At 46.0% G+C, this 18,034-nt stretch overlaps 1 protein-coding gene across 1 annotated transcript; it reads right to left on the bottom strand.

Annotated features, from left to right (window-relative positions):
- Positions 1–1,815: 1,815 nt before the first annotated feature.
- On the bottom strand, positions 1,816–18,034 carry LOC132584834 (tetraspanin-4-like). Its single transcript, XM_060256774.1, has 8 exons — positions 17,876–18,034; positions 14,812–14,891; positions 11,195–11,386; positions 7,411–7,485; positions 6,348–6,449; positions 6,067–6,198; positions 4,305–4,388; positions 1,816–2,261 (listed from the first exon to the last, which is right to left on the bottom strand). Exons 2-8 carry the CDS (start codon positions 14,878–14,880, stop codon positions 2,193–2,195), a joined length of 723 nt encoding a protein of 240 aa, XP_060112757.1. The 5' UTR covers positions 14,881–14,891; positions 17,876–18,034; the 3' UTR covers positions 1,816–2,192.

The following is an 18,034-nucleotide window of genomic DNA, read 5'->3' as shown; positions in this document are numbered from 1 at the left end:
TTAAGCAGAGCCCTGTTGGATCAGACTAGTGGCCCATCTAGTCCAGCATTCTGTCTCACACAGCGGTCAACCAGTTCCTCCGAAAGGACAGCATCAGGGCATAAAGGCCAAGGTCTTCCACTGATGTTGCCTCTTGGCTCTGGGATTCAGAGGTTTACTGTCTCTGATCATGGCAGTTCCCCTCAATCACCATGGCTAGTAGCCACTGATAGACCTCTCCTCCATGAATATATCTGATTCCCTTTGCTCGGGGTGGAGCAACTGAACAGGCTGGGGTGAAAGTGAGATTCTTGTATTTGGATGGAATGACTGAGCCAGATTTGCTACAGAGCAACAAGTTAGGTTAACAGTCACGCTTTGTGGCCCTTTTACTAACCAACGTTAGGGGAGTGGCTGACCTTGGGACACAGCATTAAACCCAGAAGCTAAAACAAAACTGCAGGTTATAAATTGGTCTTCAGCTAGCATATTTCTAGAAGCGGGTTTTAAAAAGCATGACTTATTTCTGGCAGCAGCACTGAAAATGCTTGGTAGGATGGCTGAATGCAACTTGCAACTTAAACACTATTCCTAGCAATAACGTTGCAGAAGCTAGTGAGGAAATCACTTCCCTGTGCCTGCCTCTTGCTTCATTTCAGAAAATTGGGACTGTGGGTGAAACAGGAGGGGGTGAAAATTTAACTCCCACATTCCAGCTTTCCTGTGCCAGGTGCAAAGGAGGACTGTGTCCATAAAGTCATCTTTTGGAGCTACCTTCAAGGAGAGGCAACGTACTGTACCCATAGAATCACAGAGTTGGAAGGGGCCATAGAGGCCATCTAGTCCAACCCCTGCTCAATGCAGGATCAGCCCTGAGCATCCCCAACAGTGTTTGTCCAGCTGCTGTTTAAAGACTGCTGGTGAGGGTAGCTCAGTAGCTGATTCCACTGTTGAACAACTCTTACAGTAAAAAAACTTTTCCTAATATCCAGACAGTATCTTCCTGCCCTTAATTTAAACCAGTGGTGGCCAAACTTGCTTAACGTGAGAGCTGCATAGAATAAACATCAGATGTTTCAGAGCTGCAAGGACGGAAGGAAGGAAGGAAAGCAAATAAATGGGAGGAGAGGTGGAAAGAAAGTAACTCTAAATGCTTTCTCCAAGCTGCCAGATGGCTTGGCTTGGAGAAGTGATTTAAAGAGACAAGTGCTTCTCCAAGCCAGCCAACAGGGCACTGGAAGAGCCACATGTGGCTCCCAAGCCGCAGTTTGGCCAACTCTGGTTTAAACCCATTATTGCAACTCCTCTGCTGCCAACAGGAAGAGTTCCCTTCCCTCCTCTACGTGACAGCCCTTCAATACTTGAAGGGGGACATGATGTCTCTCTTTTAACCTCCTCTTCTCCAGACTGAATGTTCCCCAATCCCTCAGCCTTTTCTCAAAGGGCTTGGTCTCCAGGCCCCTGATTAACCTTGTCACTCTCCTTTGCACCCACTCCATTCTGTCCACATCCTTGAAGTGAGACATCACAAACTGCACACAATACTCCAAGCGCAGCCTGACCAATGCAATGTACAGTGGGACTGTGACATCTTGTGATTTGGACTTTATGCCTCTGTTGATATATCCCAAGATTGCATTAGCCTTTTTTGTTGCTGCATCACACTGGCTGCTCATATTTAACCTATGGTCCATCCGTACCCATAGCCCAAGATCCAGTATACATGTTCCTCATTTTTGTTATCCATATGTTGAACACAGCACTTATCCTTTTGAAATTGCATCTTGTTCACATCTGTCCATCATAAGTGAAAAGCTAATAACAGCTGAAGCAAGCTGGATGGTATCGTATTGTTTTATTGGTCCTCAATATAGTTCTGTTATATACAAAAGCAACAGGATTGGAGGGAAAGGGGGGGGCTATATGATACAAAATGGGAAGAACACAGAAGCTGAGACATAAGGAAATGGAACCCTGATTAAATGAGGAAGAGCAAAAGGCAGCAAAAGGAAAAGAAGGGTTTCTCTTCCCCACCCCAGGATAAAATATATTTGAATATATGATGAGGATTTGGCCTTCACAGAAGCCCTGCAGCTTGGCTAAAAAAGGTGGCAAGGAGGGAGGGGGCTCCACAGAATGCAGAAATGCCCTTGTCTTCTAAACTGCATACCCCCTTTGAGGATCTAGGGACAGAAAGCATCTTCAAACCCAACTCAGTCATAATACTTCTCTGCTCGCCGGACCTGGCAGTACATCAGCATGGAGAACACGATGCCCAAGACCTGGGGAGAAAAGAGCAGGGAGGGTTCTTTCCCTTATCACAAGATTATCACATAATCCCTGCCCCAACAGTCAACTGACTGGCCCCTCCCTGGATAATGGGGGCAGTCTTTCCAAAGAAGGTAGATGGACTCCTCAGGTATGCCACAGTTTACCACCAACCATACAATGAAGATCCTTGTGCTGGGGTGTCAGCAGCTGCCAAAGCAACGTGTCTTAAAATGTGCGGAGCTTATCAAATTTCTAAAGCCATACACAATCTGGGACCAACATATCTATGGGTCTATCTCTCCTGGCATGTCCCTCAAAGAGGACTGTGCTTGATGGGATCGTAGAATCATAAAGTTGGAAGGGACTTCCAGGGTCCTCTAGTCCAACCCGCTGTACAATGCAGGAACTTCACAAATACCTCCCCCCACACACACATCCCCAGTGACCCCTGCTCCATGCCCAGAAGATGGCAAAAACCTCCAGGATTCCTGGCCCAAGTGGCGATCTGCATTTCTCTGGGCGTGCAAGAAAGGACCACAAGAACTAAGACCTGATGGATAGTAATCTCCTGGTGATCCCCAGTCCGAAAGACATCTGTCTAGCCTCAAGTCCAAATCTTTTTGGTTCGGGTTCCAGCCTGGTGGAACGCCCCTCCAAGTGAGATCTGGGCCCTGCAGGGTCTGATACAGTTCCGCAGAGCCCACACAACCGAAATGTTCTGCCAGGCTGCGACTGAGACAATGACAGTTACATTCAAACCAGCCTCCCACATCTGCCTCTATCATCTTTACCATCAGCCTATCGCCTGCAGTCACACATGACAAACAGGGGCTCCTTGAATCAGAGATATCCACTTGTGCTTCACACACCATCTGTTTGCTATTCATAGCACGATGTTTTAATACTCCATTTGTGATTATTGTTTATAATTATTGTTTTTACTGGTTTTGATGCTGTTGTTACATGCCCTGAGACCTGCTGTGAAGGGGAAGGGGGGGGGCTAAAAACCCAATAACATAAATAAATAATAGCTACCCAGAAGCCCTGCAGGGCAAAAGCACCACTTGGACCTGCCTACTTTCTAAAAAGACTTGGCAAGCACCAGAAAAGGGGTCAGCGAGGACCCCATATCATAAACTAACTCAGAGGTGGCCAAACTGGCTCAAAATAAGAGCCACATCGAATAAACTCAGATGTTTGAGAGTTGCAAGATGGGAGGAAGGTGGCAATAAAGCCAATAGATATGGGGAGGGAGAGGTGGAAAGAAAGCAACTATAAATGCATTCTCCAAGCTGCCAGCCAATGGGGTGGTGGAGGTTTCAAGAGCCACACAATGTGTGAAAGAGCCAAATGTGGCTCCTGAGCCACAGTTTGGCCATCCCTGGACTAACTGATGTCTGGGGGCAGGACACCACAGTGATGCCAGTACACCATCTGACCTGGACACTGGAGATATTTTCAGGTCTGTTTCAGATCTTGGGCTTCTTAGGGAGGTAATTGTACATAGGCCACAATTCTTTGATCACATCATGCAATGCAGAATTCTGTTTAGGAAACAGAATTCAGCATCTTGAGAACTGCAGCTTCCATTTTCTAAAACAAACTTAAAAAGCAAGTTGCTAGTCCTTAAGGATACAAATGGAGGCTGAAGAGCAGCGTAGGGCAAAACTGTGGAAATCAGCCGAGCAGGATTCCCAGTGCTCAACAGCAGGGTGCAAGAGCCCTCCATTTCTACCTGTAGGTTCATATTTGCAGAGTGCCTGTCTGTCTTAATAGCTGATCCTACAGATTCTTCTCTCTCGATGACCAGAAACAGAACAGATTATATAAAAATAAGCTGGTCTTTGCGAACTTTGCTGAGGTTGCACAAAGCGATTCAGAATGCCAAGGCAGCTTTTCTCACTGCACACAGCCCCATCTACAGCTGGATTCCATTTCATTGTTTTCCTCCAGGAAAGCTGCATTCCCTGCTCTCACAGTTGCCGGTGGGTGTGTTGCAATGGGCATTTGCTTTGGGCCACTCAGCCAATCGGAGTCACTCCTCTTCCTCTCACCTGGACCACAATGATGCAGGCAGCAAAGATGCCCATCGCAGAGATGTTCTGCCCCAGCCATTTTTTCACCTTCCCATAACAGGCCTGCAGGAAACGGAAACACACAAGGACATCAGAAGAGTCTCGCTGCATCAAACTGAAGGGCCATCTAGTTCAGCATCCTGTCTCTGAGAGAGGACAGCCTACAGCAGGGGTGTTTCCTTTAGCCCATCTTGACTCTACTGACTGTCAATTTCACTGGGCTATTCTCTCCCCTCCCGCCCCCCGCCCAAAATCCCAGTTCCAGCATCCACTTTGTCACCTCCCCTGCTTCGGCGGGGAGGGCAGAATGTAAGTCAAATAAATAAGTAAATAATCTTTTAATTAACCTCTATCATGCCTCCTCTTTGTCCAATATTTTACAAAACAGAAAAGCTCCGATCTGTTGCTCTGCCTTGCAGGGATGGTTCCCCTCCATCTGAGCAGAATCTACCGAGAGCTCTGATAAGAAGGTGGTTTGGTAGCAACAGCTTCACTCCCTGGCTAGTGTAGGGATCAGAATGTCGGACTAGGATCTGGGAGAGACCCAGATTCAAATCCTTCACTTGCCATGCTACTTGCTGCATGACCATGGGCTAGTCACTCTCTCTTACACTAATCTACATCACAAGGTAGTTATGAGGAAGAAATGGTAGGGGCAGAATCAACCAGGAGCCCCTTTGAAGAAGAGTCAGATAAAAATGCACCAACTAAATACTATAATATTCAACCTACAAGCAGTTTCTCCCAAGGCTGTTTGTGCCAGCAGACCCTGTTACTGCGTCCCTGGGGAGGGCCAGGAAATGACCATGACCAGGACTTTTTTTGTAGCAAGAACTCCTTTGCATATTAGGCCATGCCCCCTGATGTAGCCAATCCTTTGAGAGCTTACAGTGCTCTTATTACAGGGTCTAATGTAAGCTCCAGGAGGAGTGGCTACATCAGGGGTGTATGGCCTAATATGCAAAGGAATTCCTGCTACAAAAAAAGCCCTGACCATGTGTCAAGCATCTTGTTTCTTTATTGTCTTCTTATTAGTATCCCTGTATTGCTGACTGTTATTCTAATGTATTGCACATCAAAGCCATGTAACCTTTCCCTAGTTCTCACTAGTGGCAAATGCAGGAATGTTCTCTTTGAAGATAAAGCCTCCAGGGACACTTTCCCAGACTCAGGTTTAGAGTCTGAACCCAGGATGTTGCTAAATTGCGATAGTACATAAAGTAGCCAGCGTGTGAATTTCACACGCCTGAGTAGAAATTCCTAAGGTATCTTTGATGTGTCCCCTTAGAGCTAGTACTCTGAAGTTACACTGTATCACTTCCAATCTTGTGCCTATTCGAGCGCAAAGGATTATCAATAAACCAATACTTTGTTTCAAAATAAAGGACTAGTTATTCTGAGATCTGATGCTTGACACCATGACTGATCTGACCATTATGATTGCCAGCTCCATGTTGCTTTGATCCTGGAGATTTTTGGAGTGGAGCCTAAGGAGGCGGGTTTAGAGATGGGAAGGACCTCAATGGGGTATAATACTATAGGGTCCACCTCCCAAAACGGACATTTTCTCCAGTGGAGCTGATCTCTGGAGATTAGCTGTAATCCCAGGAGATCAGCAGCCACCATTTGCAGGCTGGCAACCCTACCTGCCATCAAGGAGCACAGTTCAAAATGCATTCCTGCAGCAGCAGATTTTCCAAGGCAGAGAGTTTCACAAGGCACGCTGTTTCCATCATCTCACCTCCATCCACCAACTCCGCGGCTGCGGGCTCTCTGCTTGACAGCTGCTGGGCAGCATGCAACACGATTCTGGCACCTGCGTTCTGTTGTCCATAAACCAATCTGTGTAGTTCTGCACCCCGCAACAACGAAACTAGGGAGCAAAGGAAGGAGAAGGCACTATCACAGATATTTGGGGGGTCAGGTTTGCTAGACAAACAGGGCAGGAAGAAACCCTGCCTGATCCCTCTTTTGGCTGCAGTACTTCAAGTGTCCAGCAGGGGGCATTTTCAAAACACTCACCTCCGTCTGCACAAGGTCCCATGCGTTGGTTAGGCCCAGGTTGCCCTCTGTCTTGTACAGCTTAAGCCCTTCCTTCAGGTTGGCCTGAGCATAGCCATCAAACTGGAGCAAAGACATACAGGAAACTCAAGAGCAGGCCTGCAGCATCAGAGCAAGGTGCATCTTGAATCCAGCATCCTGGTTCCCCAAAGGCCTCCAGATGGCCTATAGGTAGCACACAGAGGCTGATGACACCTCCTGTTGTTGTCCACTCTACAAGTGGTATTCAGGATTCACCCCCCCAAAAGGAGTCTTCTTTGCATTCAGAAGCCTGAGGATCGTATCCTATAGTGCTGTTCTGCTAAGAGCGGAGACACAGAAAGGTGTGTTTTGCCAGGGGAAGGCACCTTCATTAGTAGAACAGAGCCACAGGATCCAATCTTAATAAACTGAAGACGGCCTGGGCTTTCACGAAATAGAGTCCACTTCATCGGATGTATGACGTGACTTCTTGATCAGAAGATAGATATGCACACAGAGAAGAGGAGGAAAAAAATGTAACCAGTGGGGTTTATAAGGTCATGAAAAACAAAAGGGATTGTTTGTAACATTTCTTTGCAGAATTCAAAAGCATACAAGATATGCCACTGACCAATGATGGCAGTGTGTGATACAGTGGCACAAGGAGATAAGGTCTCCAAAACTGTGGTCTCGGCTTAAATCTTTAAAAAAAAAAGTTTCCAGTTCTCATGGAGGCAATGAAAACCAGGATGGAAAGAGTGTCTTAACAGTCTTTTCTTCTAAAGGTTTGGAAGCCAGAAAAATCCCCGGTGAGGCTTCCAGTGATGCTGGTGGGTACAAAGAATGATCCTTTCCACTCAGTTCCCAACCACTTTGCCTTTTCATTTTGAAGCTTCTTCTCCTCTCCCTTATTTCTCTAAGCTTCGCCCCTCCTTTGGAGGTCACCATGTCAAGGGAAGATGAGCATGGAACATGTTGCTTATTTATTAAATGTGGATGCCCTACAACCATTCTGCAGCAGGGAGCTATTTCAAGGAGCACCAAAAAATAAGAGCGTGCTTACCTTGTCCCGGCAGGTGACAAACACCAACAACCCAACCAGTTCCAGGAGGAAGAGGGTGGACAGAACCAGGAAGAACTGAAAAGAGACAGATGGATCAGAACCTTAGACAGCAGGACAGAGGGGCATCAAGAAGGGTTGGCATGGACAGAGGTTACATTTCTGAGCCACACTGGTAGACTGCTGCTGGCTGATCTTTTGATTGTAATAAATCTTGATGGTGATTTCCGAATGCCCCCTCCTTCCTACATCTGCACATGTACTCCATACTTGATTGCACCTGAAGAATCACACAGTCATGGAGAGGGACAGAACCTAAAGCTTGACCGTCCCATAATGCAATCCTATGCAGAGTTACTACAGTCTAAGTCACTGATTGCCATGGGCTTACAATGGAGTAACACTGCACAGGGTTGTACTAACAGTCACCTGTGCCAAGTAGGAGAATCGCTCCTTCACAGGATCCCAAAGACCAACTTGTACAACCCAAAGCACTGTGAACCCAAGGGGTGGTGCATAGCAGAAAGGTACCTCCAGTGCAAACAACTGTAGGTCGCCCTAGCAAGCAAGCCAAGCCACAACATACTATGAAAGTTGGTGGGGGGAGTATTCCACAAACACATGTATTTTTTCTGTCCCTGAAGATTACAATTAGTCAGTCAGTTTATTATTATGGCCCATGGTCAGCACAGATCAAAACAAACTAATTTACATAAAATATGGAAAGTGAACAGCCATTTGTATGGGAGTATTATAGTATAATATACAAAGTCTTAAGAAGGAGATATTTAACGGAAGATGGGAACTTATAGCATTCTTGAGGGGGGGGGAGAGAATGCAAAGCCTAAGGAACATTTATATCACTCCTTTGTGTAATCTTTGTGAATTCTAAAGGCTGCAGCCAAAAATCTGGAGCAAGCGAATGTAACTTGAGAGTTAGAATCTGCCAAAAGTATATTCCTTAATTCAGACTGCAGAAGACCTATAAATTTCACCAGTAAAAGTTTGATAAATTTGGCTCGTACTTCTTTATAGAGACTACACCCAAGCAGAGTATGTTTGATAGTTTCTACTTTACGTGCGCCACATGGACAAACACGCTCAGCCATAGGCACCTTTTTATAGCGACCCTCTATGACTGCAGAAGGAGAACTGTTACATCAGGCCATAGAAAAGGCCCTTCTATGGGATGGAATTTTAGATTCGATAGACAGGGGGCTGGGGAAACTACATATCTCTTTTGGAGAGGAGCATAAAATCTCAAAACCTTGGCAATATCATTCTGTCTTTCAGTGTCTAGTATTCTCTGCTTGACTATGGCCCTTGCTTGGTCTAGGGCCATTATCTGTAAAGACTCAGGTGAGAAGCTGAGCATAAACACCTTCTGATGAATAGCCCTAGGAGTTTTTTTGAGCAGGAACCCATAGGAACGCAATTCTGGCTGGCTTGGCATCAGGGAGTGTGGCCTAATATGAAAATGAGTTCCTGCTGGGCTTTTTCTACAAAAAAAGCCGTGTGCAACAATGGTGATGTCAGTGGGTGTGGCCTAATATACTGATGAGTTCCTCCTGGGCTTTTTCTACAACTCCCCCCCCCCGAATAGCCCTAAGCCAGACAGAGAACAATACCTATTCTTGAGAATTGATGAGGAGATATCTCAGGAACAATGGCTAAGATTAAGCCAAGTGTTGATTGAGGTGAGGCTTACTTTAGCCTCTAGTCTTAGCAATCCAGTTTCCAGCAGTAGCATGGCACTATAAACGCTTTTTGGAAATTGAAAAAAGGCTCTTAAAAATTTAAACTGGATTTTCTCAGGGGAGGAAAAATTTGATGGAGCTGGGCCCAGCATGGTCCCATACATCAACTGTGTGTCTTAGCAAGACATAATTTGAGGGCCACTGGTATAAATTTTGTAAAGAAGAATCTAACAATGGCTTGGGCTGATTTGTGACCAGAATTTGAGGCATATTCAACGTGAGCCTTTTTAGTTTCTGAGGCCTGGATCATAACCCCCAGATATTTATAAACTGCCACCTGTTATAGCCTACGGCCATTTATACTCCATTCCCTTATTTTAGGTTTAGGGCCGAAAGCCATTATTTTTGGTTTTTGGTAATCTCCAGGTGGTTAAGGTCACAATAAAGGCCAAATTGCTTTAATGCCCTCCTAAGGCCTTTTGGTGTCCTAGATCAGGACTGTGTCATCTGCAAAGAGTAGGGCTGTTACATGATGGTTTGCCAGAGAGGGAGGACAGGTATCAACCAGGCCGAGATTACTAATCAAATCATTGATAGAAATGGCAAAAAGGGAAGGGGCCAGAATGCAGCCTTGTTTTACTCCTTTTGTTGATGGAATAAGGTTAGTTAGAAGCCCTTGTTTATTACATCTGACTCTGATAATAGTGTTGGTATAGAATGCCTGGATCGAGAATAAGTCTCCTATCAATTGAGGCAGCACTGAGTTTTTCCCAGAGGTTCTCTCTTGGTATGGAATTAAAGGCAGATTTTAAGTCTATGAAGGCTGCGTAGAGAGAGACTGCTTTCTTGGTTGCATATTTGTGGGATAGTATCAAATTATGACACAAGGTGAACCGTCCTTCCCTAAAGCCAGCTTTTTCATCAACCAAAAATTTTCCTGAACTAGCCAATTCTGCAGTTTTTCTAAGAGGTGGCTTGCATATATTTTACTTAAGATACTCAAAACCCTGATCAGTCTATAATTAGCTGGATCCGCCCTCTGCCCAGCTTTGAAGAAAGGGACAATAGTAGCTTATCTCCAGGCCTCAGGTATGTCCCCTGTTGAATCTATGTAGGTAAACAATGAGGCCAGAAGAGGAGCCCACCAATCTAAATTGTCTTTCAGTAACTCCAGGGGTTTGAGATCTGGGCCTGGCACTTTGCCTAACTTAAGTTTACCAATTAAGGATTCGACCTCATCAACTGACACTGGGGGCCAAGCTGGCAAATCCAGTGGAGCTTCACAGATCTGGGAAACTGGTAAATAATGGGTATCACAAATAACGTTTCTGAAAAAATAGCTCCCAGTTCTCAGGCGAGACAAATGAGTCAACAGGAGAAAAGTCTTAGTAGGATTGTCTTGTGATCAGTTTCCAGAACTGGGTTGAGATCCTTTTGTTCCAAAGAATCGTCATATCTTCACATTTCTTCACGGCCACCAGCTTTTTATATGTCTTCTTTAATAATAGGAGATGATTTTGTGCACACAGAGTGTCTAGGCCCACAGAATTCCTATAATCTTGGCAGGCGACAGCTAGCTCTCTCTTTGCTCTCTGGCAGTCTTTGTCGAACCAGGACTTGGAGTGACTCTCGAATATCCATCTCTGAGCAGAGGCGTCTTGAGCTAGCAGTTACACTCACATCAAAACACACCTATTTATTCTAAGAATGGTCTCAGTTGCTTCTGGGCTCCAAACCAATGGCTGTGCTTATTTTATCCTCCATCCATGCTTGGATCCAGCTTCAGTGGACAGACCCCTCCCCTCCAGATTCCAGCTGCCACAGATGGGGCTATCGGGGGACTGCCATGAACCCCCCCTTGTCTGGACCCTGATCTTTTGATCAGCAAAGACCCTTCCTTCCTGAGGCACATTTTGTACTGAGCTATGTGTGATCCAAGTGAGTTTTTGTGAGAGGCAGGATCAAAGTACATGAACAGAATAAAGACTCAGTTAATTCCCCAGCCATCTTCCTTTGGCTCATCAGATTCCCCCCACCCTACCTATCTGACATGTGCACAGTGTAATGTCCAGGGGAGACGCTCTTCTTACTGTCAGAAGCAGGCAGCGATGTTCTGTGACGGCCCCCAGGCATCCAAGGAAACCCACCACCATGATGATGGCTCCGGTGGCCATGAAGAGCCCAGCTGCCGACAGCGATGGAAAGGAGAAGGACAAGGTGGCAAAGCGACCCTGAGTGACAGCCAGCCAGACTCCCACGCCGAGCACCCCACAACCACCCAGCTAAGGGGAGAACAGAAAACAAGGCAATCCTTTAGCATCCTTTTCTGGACATTCCATTCATCCTACTGTCCTCAGACCTGTGGAATTTTTTTCTTCTTCACTATACTGACCTCTCATTATTAGAGTTTGTAGAATCTTTCGGGCTCAAGTGCCGTGTTCTACTGGAGAAAGTTTTCCTTCCAGACGTTTCGTTCTCAGCTGTGGAGAACATCCTCAGTGGCATTGCAGCCGGAGCAGGCGCTCTGACCTTCTTGGCTGCTGTGCATTGAGTGGGGCCAGGGCTGCTGGAGAGCTGCTATTTGTAGGCTGGAGGGGGTGTGATGAAAGAGCAATTGGTTTGTGGATGTGCCCATTGTTTGGTGGGGTTTCCTGGAAGGGTAGTGATAAGGTAACTGGCTGTTGAATGTGACCATTGTTCTGTGTTAATTGCTGGGAGGGTTGGAAGGGGTGTGAAGATAAGGAAGATGGTTGTTGACTGTGCTGATTGTTCTGTGGAATTTGCTGGTTGTTCTGAGACTGGAATTTGCTGGTTGTTCTGAGACTTTCTGCAATTTATAGTCTGTAGGGTGTTTTGCAGAGCTGGGTACCAAGATTGGTGGATGAAAATGCCTTCTTCCTTTCTGTTAAAATTGTGCTGGTGTTTGTAAATCTCAATAGCTTCTCTGTTCAGGAGGGTATGATAATGTGAGATCGTAGAAAGGACTTCAGTCTTTCCTGATGACATCACTGCCCTATCCCACCACGTGCTCACCACTACCTACTTCCAATGGAACAATAACTTTTATGAACAGATCGATGGAGTTGCCATGGGAAGCCCCCTTAGCCCTGTCATCGCTAACTTTATATGGAAACCTTCGAAGATACAGCACTAAGATCTGCCCTCCTAAAACCACGTTGCTGGCTCCGATATGTGGATGATGTTTTTGCCATCTGGAGACATGGAGAGGCTGCTTTGAATAACTTTCTCCTTCATCTGAATTCAGTCCATCCTCATATCCAGTTCACCGTGGAGAAAGAAAACAATGGTCAACTTGCCTTTCTTGACATCCTCATTACCAGGAAAGATGACGGAAAACTCGGCCACACTGTATTCAGGAAACCCACACACCGATCGCTATCTAAATAAGAATTCCAATCATCATCCTCACCAAAAACGTACAGTTGTAAAAACCCTCATCCACCGAGCATCACGCAACTCCAACAGGAACTACACCACCTCAAACAGTCACTGCAGGCCAATGGATACTCCCAACAAGAAATGAGAAGAGCCCTCCATCCCAGGAGACCATCCACACCAAATCCCGAGCCACACACAAATGTGGGTACAGCCTTCCTGCCTTACATAAAATCTGTCACCAACCGCATTGGCAAAATTCTCAAATGCCACAATGTTGACACAGTCTTCAAGCCCACACAACAGATCCGCCACATGCTGCGCTCGGCCAAAGATATGAGAGATCCACTTTCAACCCCTGGAGTCTACAAAATACCCTGCTCCTGTGGTGCAATCTACATTGGCACTACCCAACGCAGTATCAACACCCGTCTCATTGAACACAAGAGACACTGTTGCTTGTTTCAGCCAGAAAAATCAGCTGTAGCTGAACATGCACTTCAAGAAGGAGACCACGTCATCGACTTTGAAAGAACTGAAGTCCTTTTTACGGTCTCACATTATCATACCCGCCTGAGGATGATGATTGGAATTCTTATTTAGATAGCGATAGGTGTGTGTGGGTTTCCTGAATACAGTGTGGCCGAGTTTTCCGTCATCTTTCCTGGTAATGAGGACGTCAAGAAAGGCAAGTTGACCATTGTTTTCTTTCTCCATGGTGAACTGGATATGAGGATGGACTGAATTCAGATGAAGGAGAAAGTTATTCAAAGCAGCCTCTCCATGACTCCAGATGGCAAAAACATCATCCACATATCGGAGCCAGCAACGTGGTTTTAGGAGGGCAGATCTTAGTGCTGTATCTTCGAAGGTTTCCATATAAAGTTAGCGATGACAGGGCTAAGGGGGCTTCCCATGGCAACTCCATCGATCTGTTCATAAAAGTTATTGTTCCATTGGAAGTAGGTAGTGGTGAGCATGTGGTGGGATAGGGCAGTGATGTCATCAGGAAAGACTGAAGTCCTTTCTACGGTCTCACATTATCATACCCGCCTGAACAGAGAAGCTATTGAGATTTACAAACACCAGCACAATTTTAACAGAAAGGAAGAAGGCATTTTCATCCACCAATCTTGGTACCCAGCTCTGCAAAACACCCTACAGACTATAAATTGCAGAAAGTCTCAGAACAACCAGCAAATTCCACAGAACAATCAGCACAGTCAACAACCATCTTCCTTATCTTCACACCCCTTCCAACCCTCCCAGCAATTAACACAGAACAATGGTCACATTCAACAGCCAGTTTCCTTATCACTACCCTTCCAGGAAACCCCACCAAACAATGGGCACATCCACAAACCAATTGCCCTTTCATCACACCCCCTCCAGCCTACAAATAGCAGCTCTCCAGCAGCCCTGGCCCCACTCAATGCACAGCAGCCAAGAAGGTCAGAGCGCCTGCTCCGGCTGCAACGCCACTGAGGATGTTCTCCGCAGCTGAGAACGAAACGTCTGGAAGGAAAACTTTCTCCAGTAGAACACGGCACTTGAGCCCAAAAGATTCTACAAACCCTAATGATGTTACCAGCCATGAAAACCTGATATCTTTGATGACCTCTCATGTATCTCACAGAATCTGCACTGCTTGACAACATTCCGTCGCTCACCCTTCTCCCCTACCAGCACAGTTGCAATCAATACTCCCTCTAAGTTGTAGAGTCTTGTGAGCAAAAATTCTGCTCCATGAGCTACTGGCATTAAAGTTGTGAGCTACTGCATAAATCAGTTTGCTCTGGGGCCATTCTTCCTGAGCTAAAATGTGTGAGCTGGAGGCTAAAAAACTGTGAGCTAGCTCACACTGACTCAGCTTAGAGGGAATACTAGTTGCAATGTCCTTGAACATTCCATGACAAATGGCAGTTCAAGCAAAAGAGAGGAGGGAATGGTGTCACAGGCAAGAGCCCATTTTCAGTTTTCATCCCAATTATATTTTAATGCATGCTTATGCTCTTTAATCTCCTTTAAGCTATCAGGCTCAGCATGTGGATTTCCTTAGCACAGGGGTAGATCCACCAGCTTTGTTAAATCTTACTCCGTTCTCCTCACTATAGCCCCCATGCCACATAGTTGCTGTCTATGCAGGTCCCATGATCCCCGCTGTAGCCTTTTTAGGTGTAAGTGGGAAATCTTCCTCCTCTTTTCACTAACAGAACAAACAGCTGGATCCAACTCACAGGAATTCCGATATATTTCCCCCTTCTAGGTTTCATGCCATTCTGGGAAGACTGATAACCTCACCACAACTCACCCAGAAGATAAGGTTGAAGACAAACATCTTCACCTTAACGCACAGGAAACAGCCACGGCTGACCCCCATCTTGGAGGGATCTAGAAGAAAAGGGTTAGAATTACACAGTGATTCTGGACCTTTTCACACATTACATACAGCTAACCTAGGTCTATTACTTTATGGCGGGGCAGCCAGTCCTGACCTCCTAAGGACTAAAACACGAGTGTTTGTAAGCACTGGCTTGACTTCCCCAAACCTTGCTGTTCACGTTTATTTTCAAGTGTACTCTTAAAACATGTGAAGGGCTGATTCGCACATGCAGCAGAACAAAATCACAACAAAGGGCAAAACCCTGAAGAGGTACAATTGGATGTACCACTTCAGAATGCAGGCAGCGGGGTCCCATTTTTGAATGTTTGTTCACATGGGAGAAAAAGAATCTTCCCACATATAGAAAGCTTATGCAACCAGGAGAATGGTTCTCTCCCTCTCTTTGCATTCTGTGCTGATTTTCTACTTGCAGGGAGTTTTTACTTCCCCCCCCCAGAAGTCTGTAGTGGTGCAGTCCATTCCACTGCCTCACCGTCCTACCATTTCATCACCCTGTATGTGAGAAACAGGCCTTTTTTAAAAGTTGGAACTTTTTAACCAACTTATCAAATAGAATAGTAAATTAATACTGATGGGATTGGATCCAGGCAGTGTCTCTGCTGGGGAATAAGGAAGGAAGGGGTCCCTTTGGATAGGCCAAAAGGCTATGCTTTTGGCTCGCACAAACAACAGCCATGTGTGGTGGGGGATGTAATAAAGAGGAAAACTGGGCAAGACAGAGTGAAAAAGCTGACTGGATCCAACCCATTGATTACTAAGGTGTTCCTGATTAATCTGGCAGTAGAGATGTGCTTTCTAAAGGAATTAATACAGTCCTTACAAAAAAATTATGAGTAGCACACAGTATCTTGGAAGAGGCACCCCTTTCTCTCAAACTCATTTCTTTACACAGCGTGTGATTTAAATGTAGAATTCACTGCCAGAGGATGCAGTGATAGCTGCAGGAATAAACAGCTTTTAAAGGGGATTAGAAAGATTAATGAAGGACGTCGGTCAATGGCTACTAGCCATCTTGACTGAGGAGAACCTCCACATTCAGAGGAAATCAACCTCTGAATCCCAGAGCCAGAAGGCAGCATCCAGAGAACGGCCTCGGTCTCTGTGCTCTGTCATTAGCCATCCAGAGGAACTGGTTGGCCACTGTGTGAGACAGGATGCTGGACTAGGTGGACCACTGCTTTGATCCAGCAGAGTTCTCTTTATGTTCTTAATGCCTCTTCTAAGGCCTGATTTAAACATTATGCCAGCTAAGGCAAAAGAAATCCCATGGGGGAACAGCAAAATTAGGACACTTTAAACTCCTAAATTATGTCAAGTTTATAGGAAGAGCCCCCCCTCAAACCCAAAATATGCCCACTTAATGTTCTTTAGTGCTACCTCCAACATGAAAAAGTCAAACTCTGCACTGCTCTCAGACTGGGGGAGGAAGGATATTTTTATCAAGAAAACAGAAGGTGGGAAAGGGTTAAGGGGGGGGGAACCTTCCTTGAGATATGTCTCCAGTCCTGAACTCCTCTCCCTGGGCTGCCTTTTAACACTGAAAAAAAAATGTGTAACAGGAAACCCCATTTTGCTTCAAAGCTGGGAGATCATAAATGCAAACTGAGGTAAAATATCTTGGCTTAGCATGGGGGCGGGGAGCAAAATAGAGGTAGAGTCAAGGTGACTATTTCCAGTTTCAGTAGAGGATTCCCAGCAAGGCTTATAGGCCTACTCCAGATACAGTCACAATTCAGTTACAAAAAAGCGAGGCATTTGAAGACCTCATAATAACTATGTTGTCATCATGAGTGCTCAAATTGTCACTCAATTTTTTAAAATTAAAACAATGGGAAGGGGGGAATGCACCCCACCCTTCCTACATGCTGCTTATAGCGCAAGAACTGGGTATCAGGCAGGGCTGCGAGTTCAAGAGACTGAAGGATGGATTCCAAGGAATCCCCTCACAGGATCAAACCATCAGAGAATCTATTATTTAAATCCTGCCCTTCCTCCAAAGCAATCAGTGTGGCATGCATAGTCTTTCCCCTCTCATTTTATCCCCACACCAACCCTGTGAGGCAGGCTGTTCTGAGAGAGAATCACCAGCCCAAGGTGAACTTGATAGCTGAACCCAACTCTTCTCATTCAAAATCCAGCTCTCCACACCACACTGGTTCCATATATAGGCAAGATCACTTACTCCTAACATTTTCATTTGGGAGAGAGGAAGCATATGTTGCAACCCATTACCATGCTGTGGTCTACTTAAAAGTCAGGTTCAGAAAGAAAAGAGAGACTTTTCTTTGATGACTCATGAGACTGGATGGGATGGTGGGGCATCATATTGGGGTGCCCTGATTTCCACCATATGTGGGGAGGGGTCACAGAACTGAGAATGCCTTTCCCCATATTGTTGGAAAGCCCCTTCAGTTATTGGGACCATAGGAAAGGAGATTGCCAAGTTTTACGCTGTTTTCCCCACATTCCAAACACTGCATTTTTAGCCTTTCCTGCCAGAAATCCCCCCCCCCGCCCCAATTCTTGACATCCAGCCACCCATTCCAGATTTGGTGGCCAAGACGGCTCCCTCTGGGGAGAAATAAAATATAATCCAGATTCCATCTACACCTCCCCACCCCCCACTTCCACTTCTGGCTTTAGAGAAGTATTCTGAAGGGGGTTGCATGTCTTTGCTACATGAAGCCATAAATCTTTTTTTCTTTTGTCTGGCTTTTAACAAAGCGCATTCAGGCCAACCTGGTTAAGAAGAAAGAAGTGAACTTGCCGACCATGCACCTATGGGGACCTGGAGGGGGGGAAATCCACGGCGCCCCGGAAAATCTCACAGGTCAATAAATCAAAATCCCTCTCCCCATCTTTAGCTGTCTCCCGTTTCTTTTCCTGCCCACTGCCCAGTCCTGGTTCTGCGCATCTCCCCCCTCCTCTCCCCTCCCCGCAACCACCAACTTCGCTGGTCTGCGCCTCTCACCTTGGCCTTGGGTCAGGAAGGTCTAGGGAGGGAGCGTGGATCTCCGGGGGCCGGGACCCCTACCCACAGCCACCTAGAGCGCAGAAAGGGGATTTCTTCTCTGCTGGGATGCAGGATGGAAGGGAGGGGAAGCAAATTCCAGGCACAGGACAGGGGGAA

Source organism: Heteronotia binoei, chromosome 15 (assembly GCF_032191835.1).
Source record: "Heteronotia binoei isolate CCM8104 ecotype False Entrance Well chromosome 15, APGP_CSIRO_Hbin_v1, whole genome shotgun sequence".
In the NCBI taxonomy this organism is placed as follows: Eukaryota; Metazoa; Chordata; class Lepidosauria; order Squamata; family Gekkonidae; genus Heteronotia; species Heteronotia binoei.
This window is presented reverse-complemented; position numbering and strand designations above follow the sequence as displayed.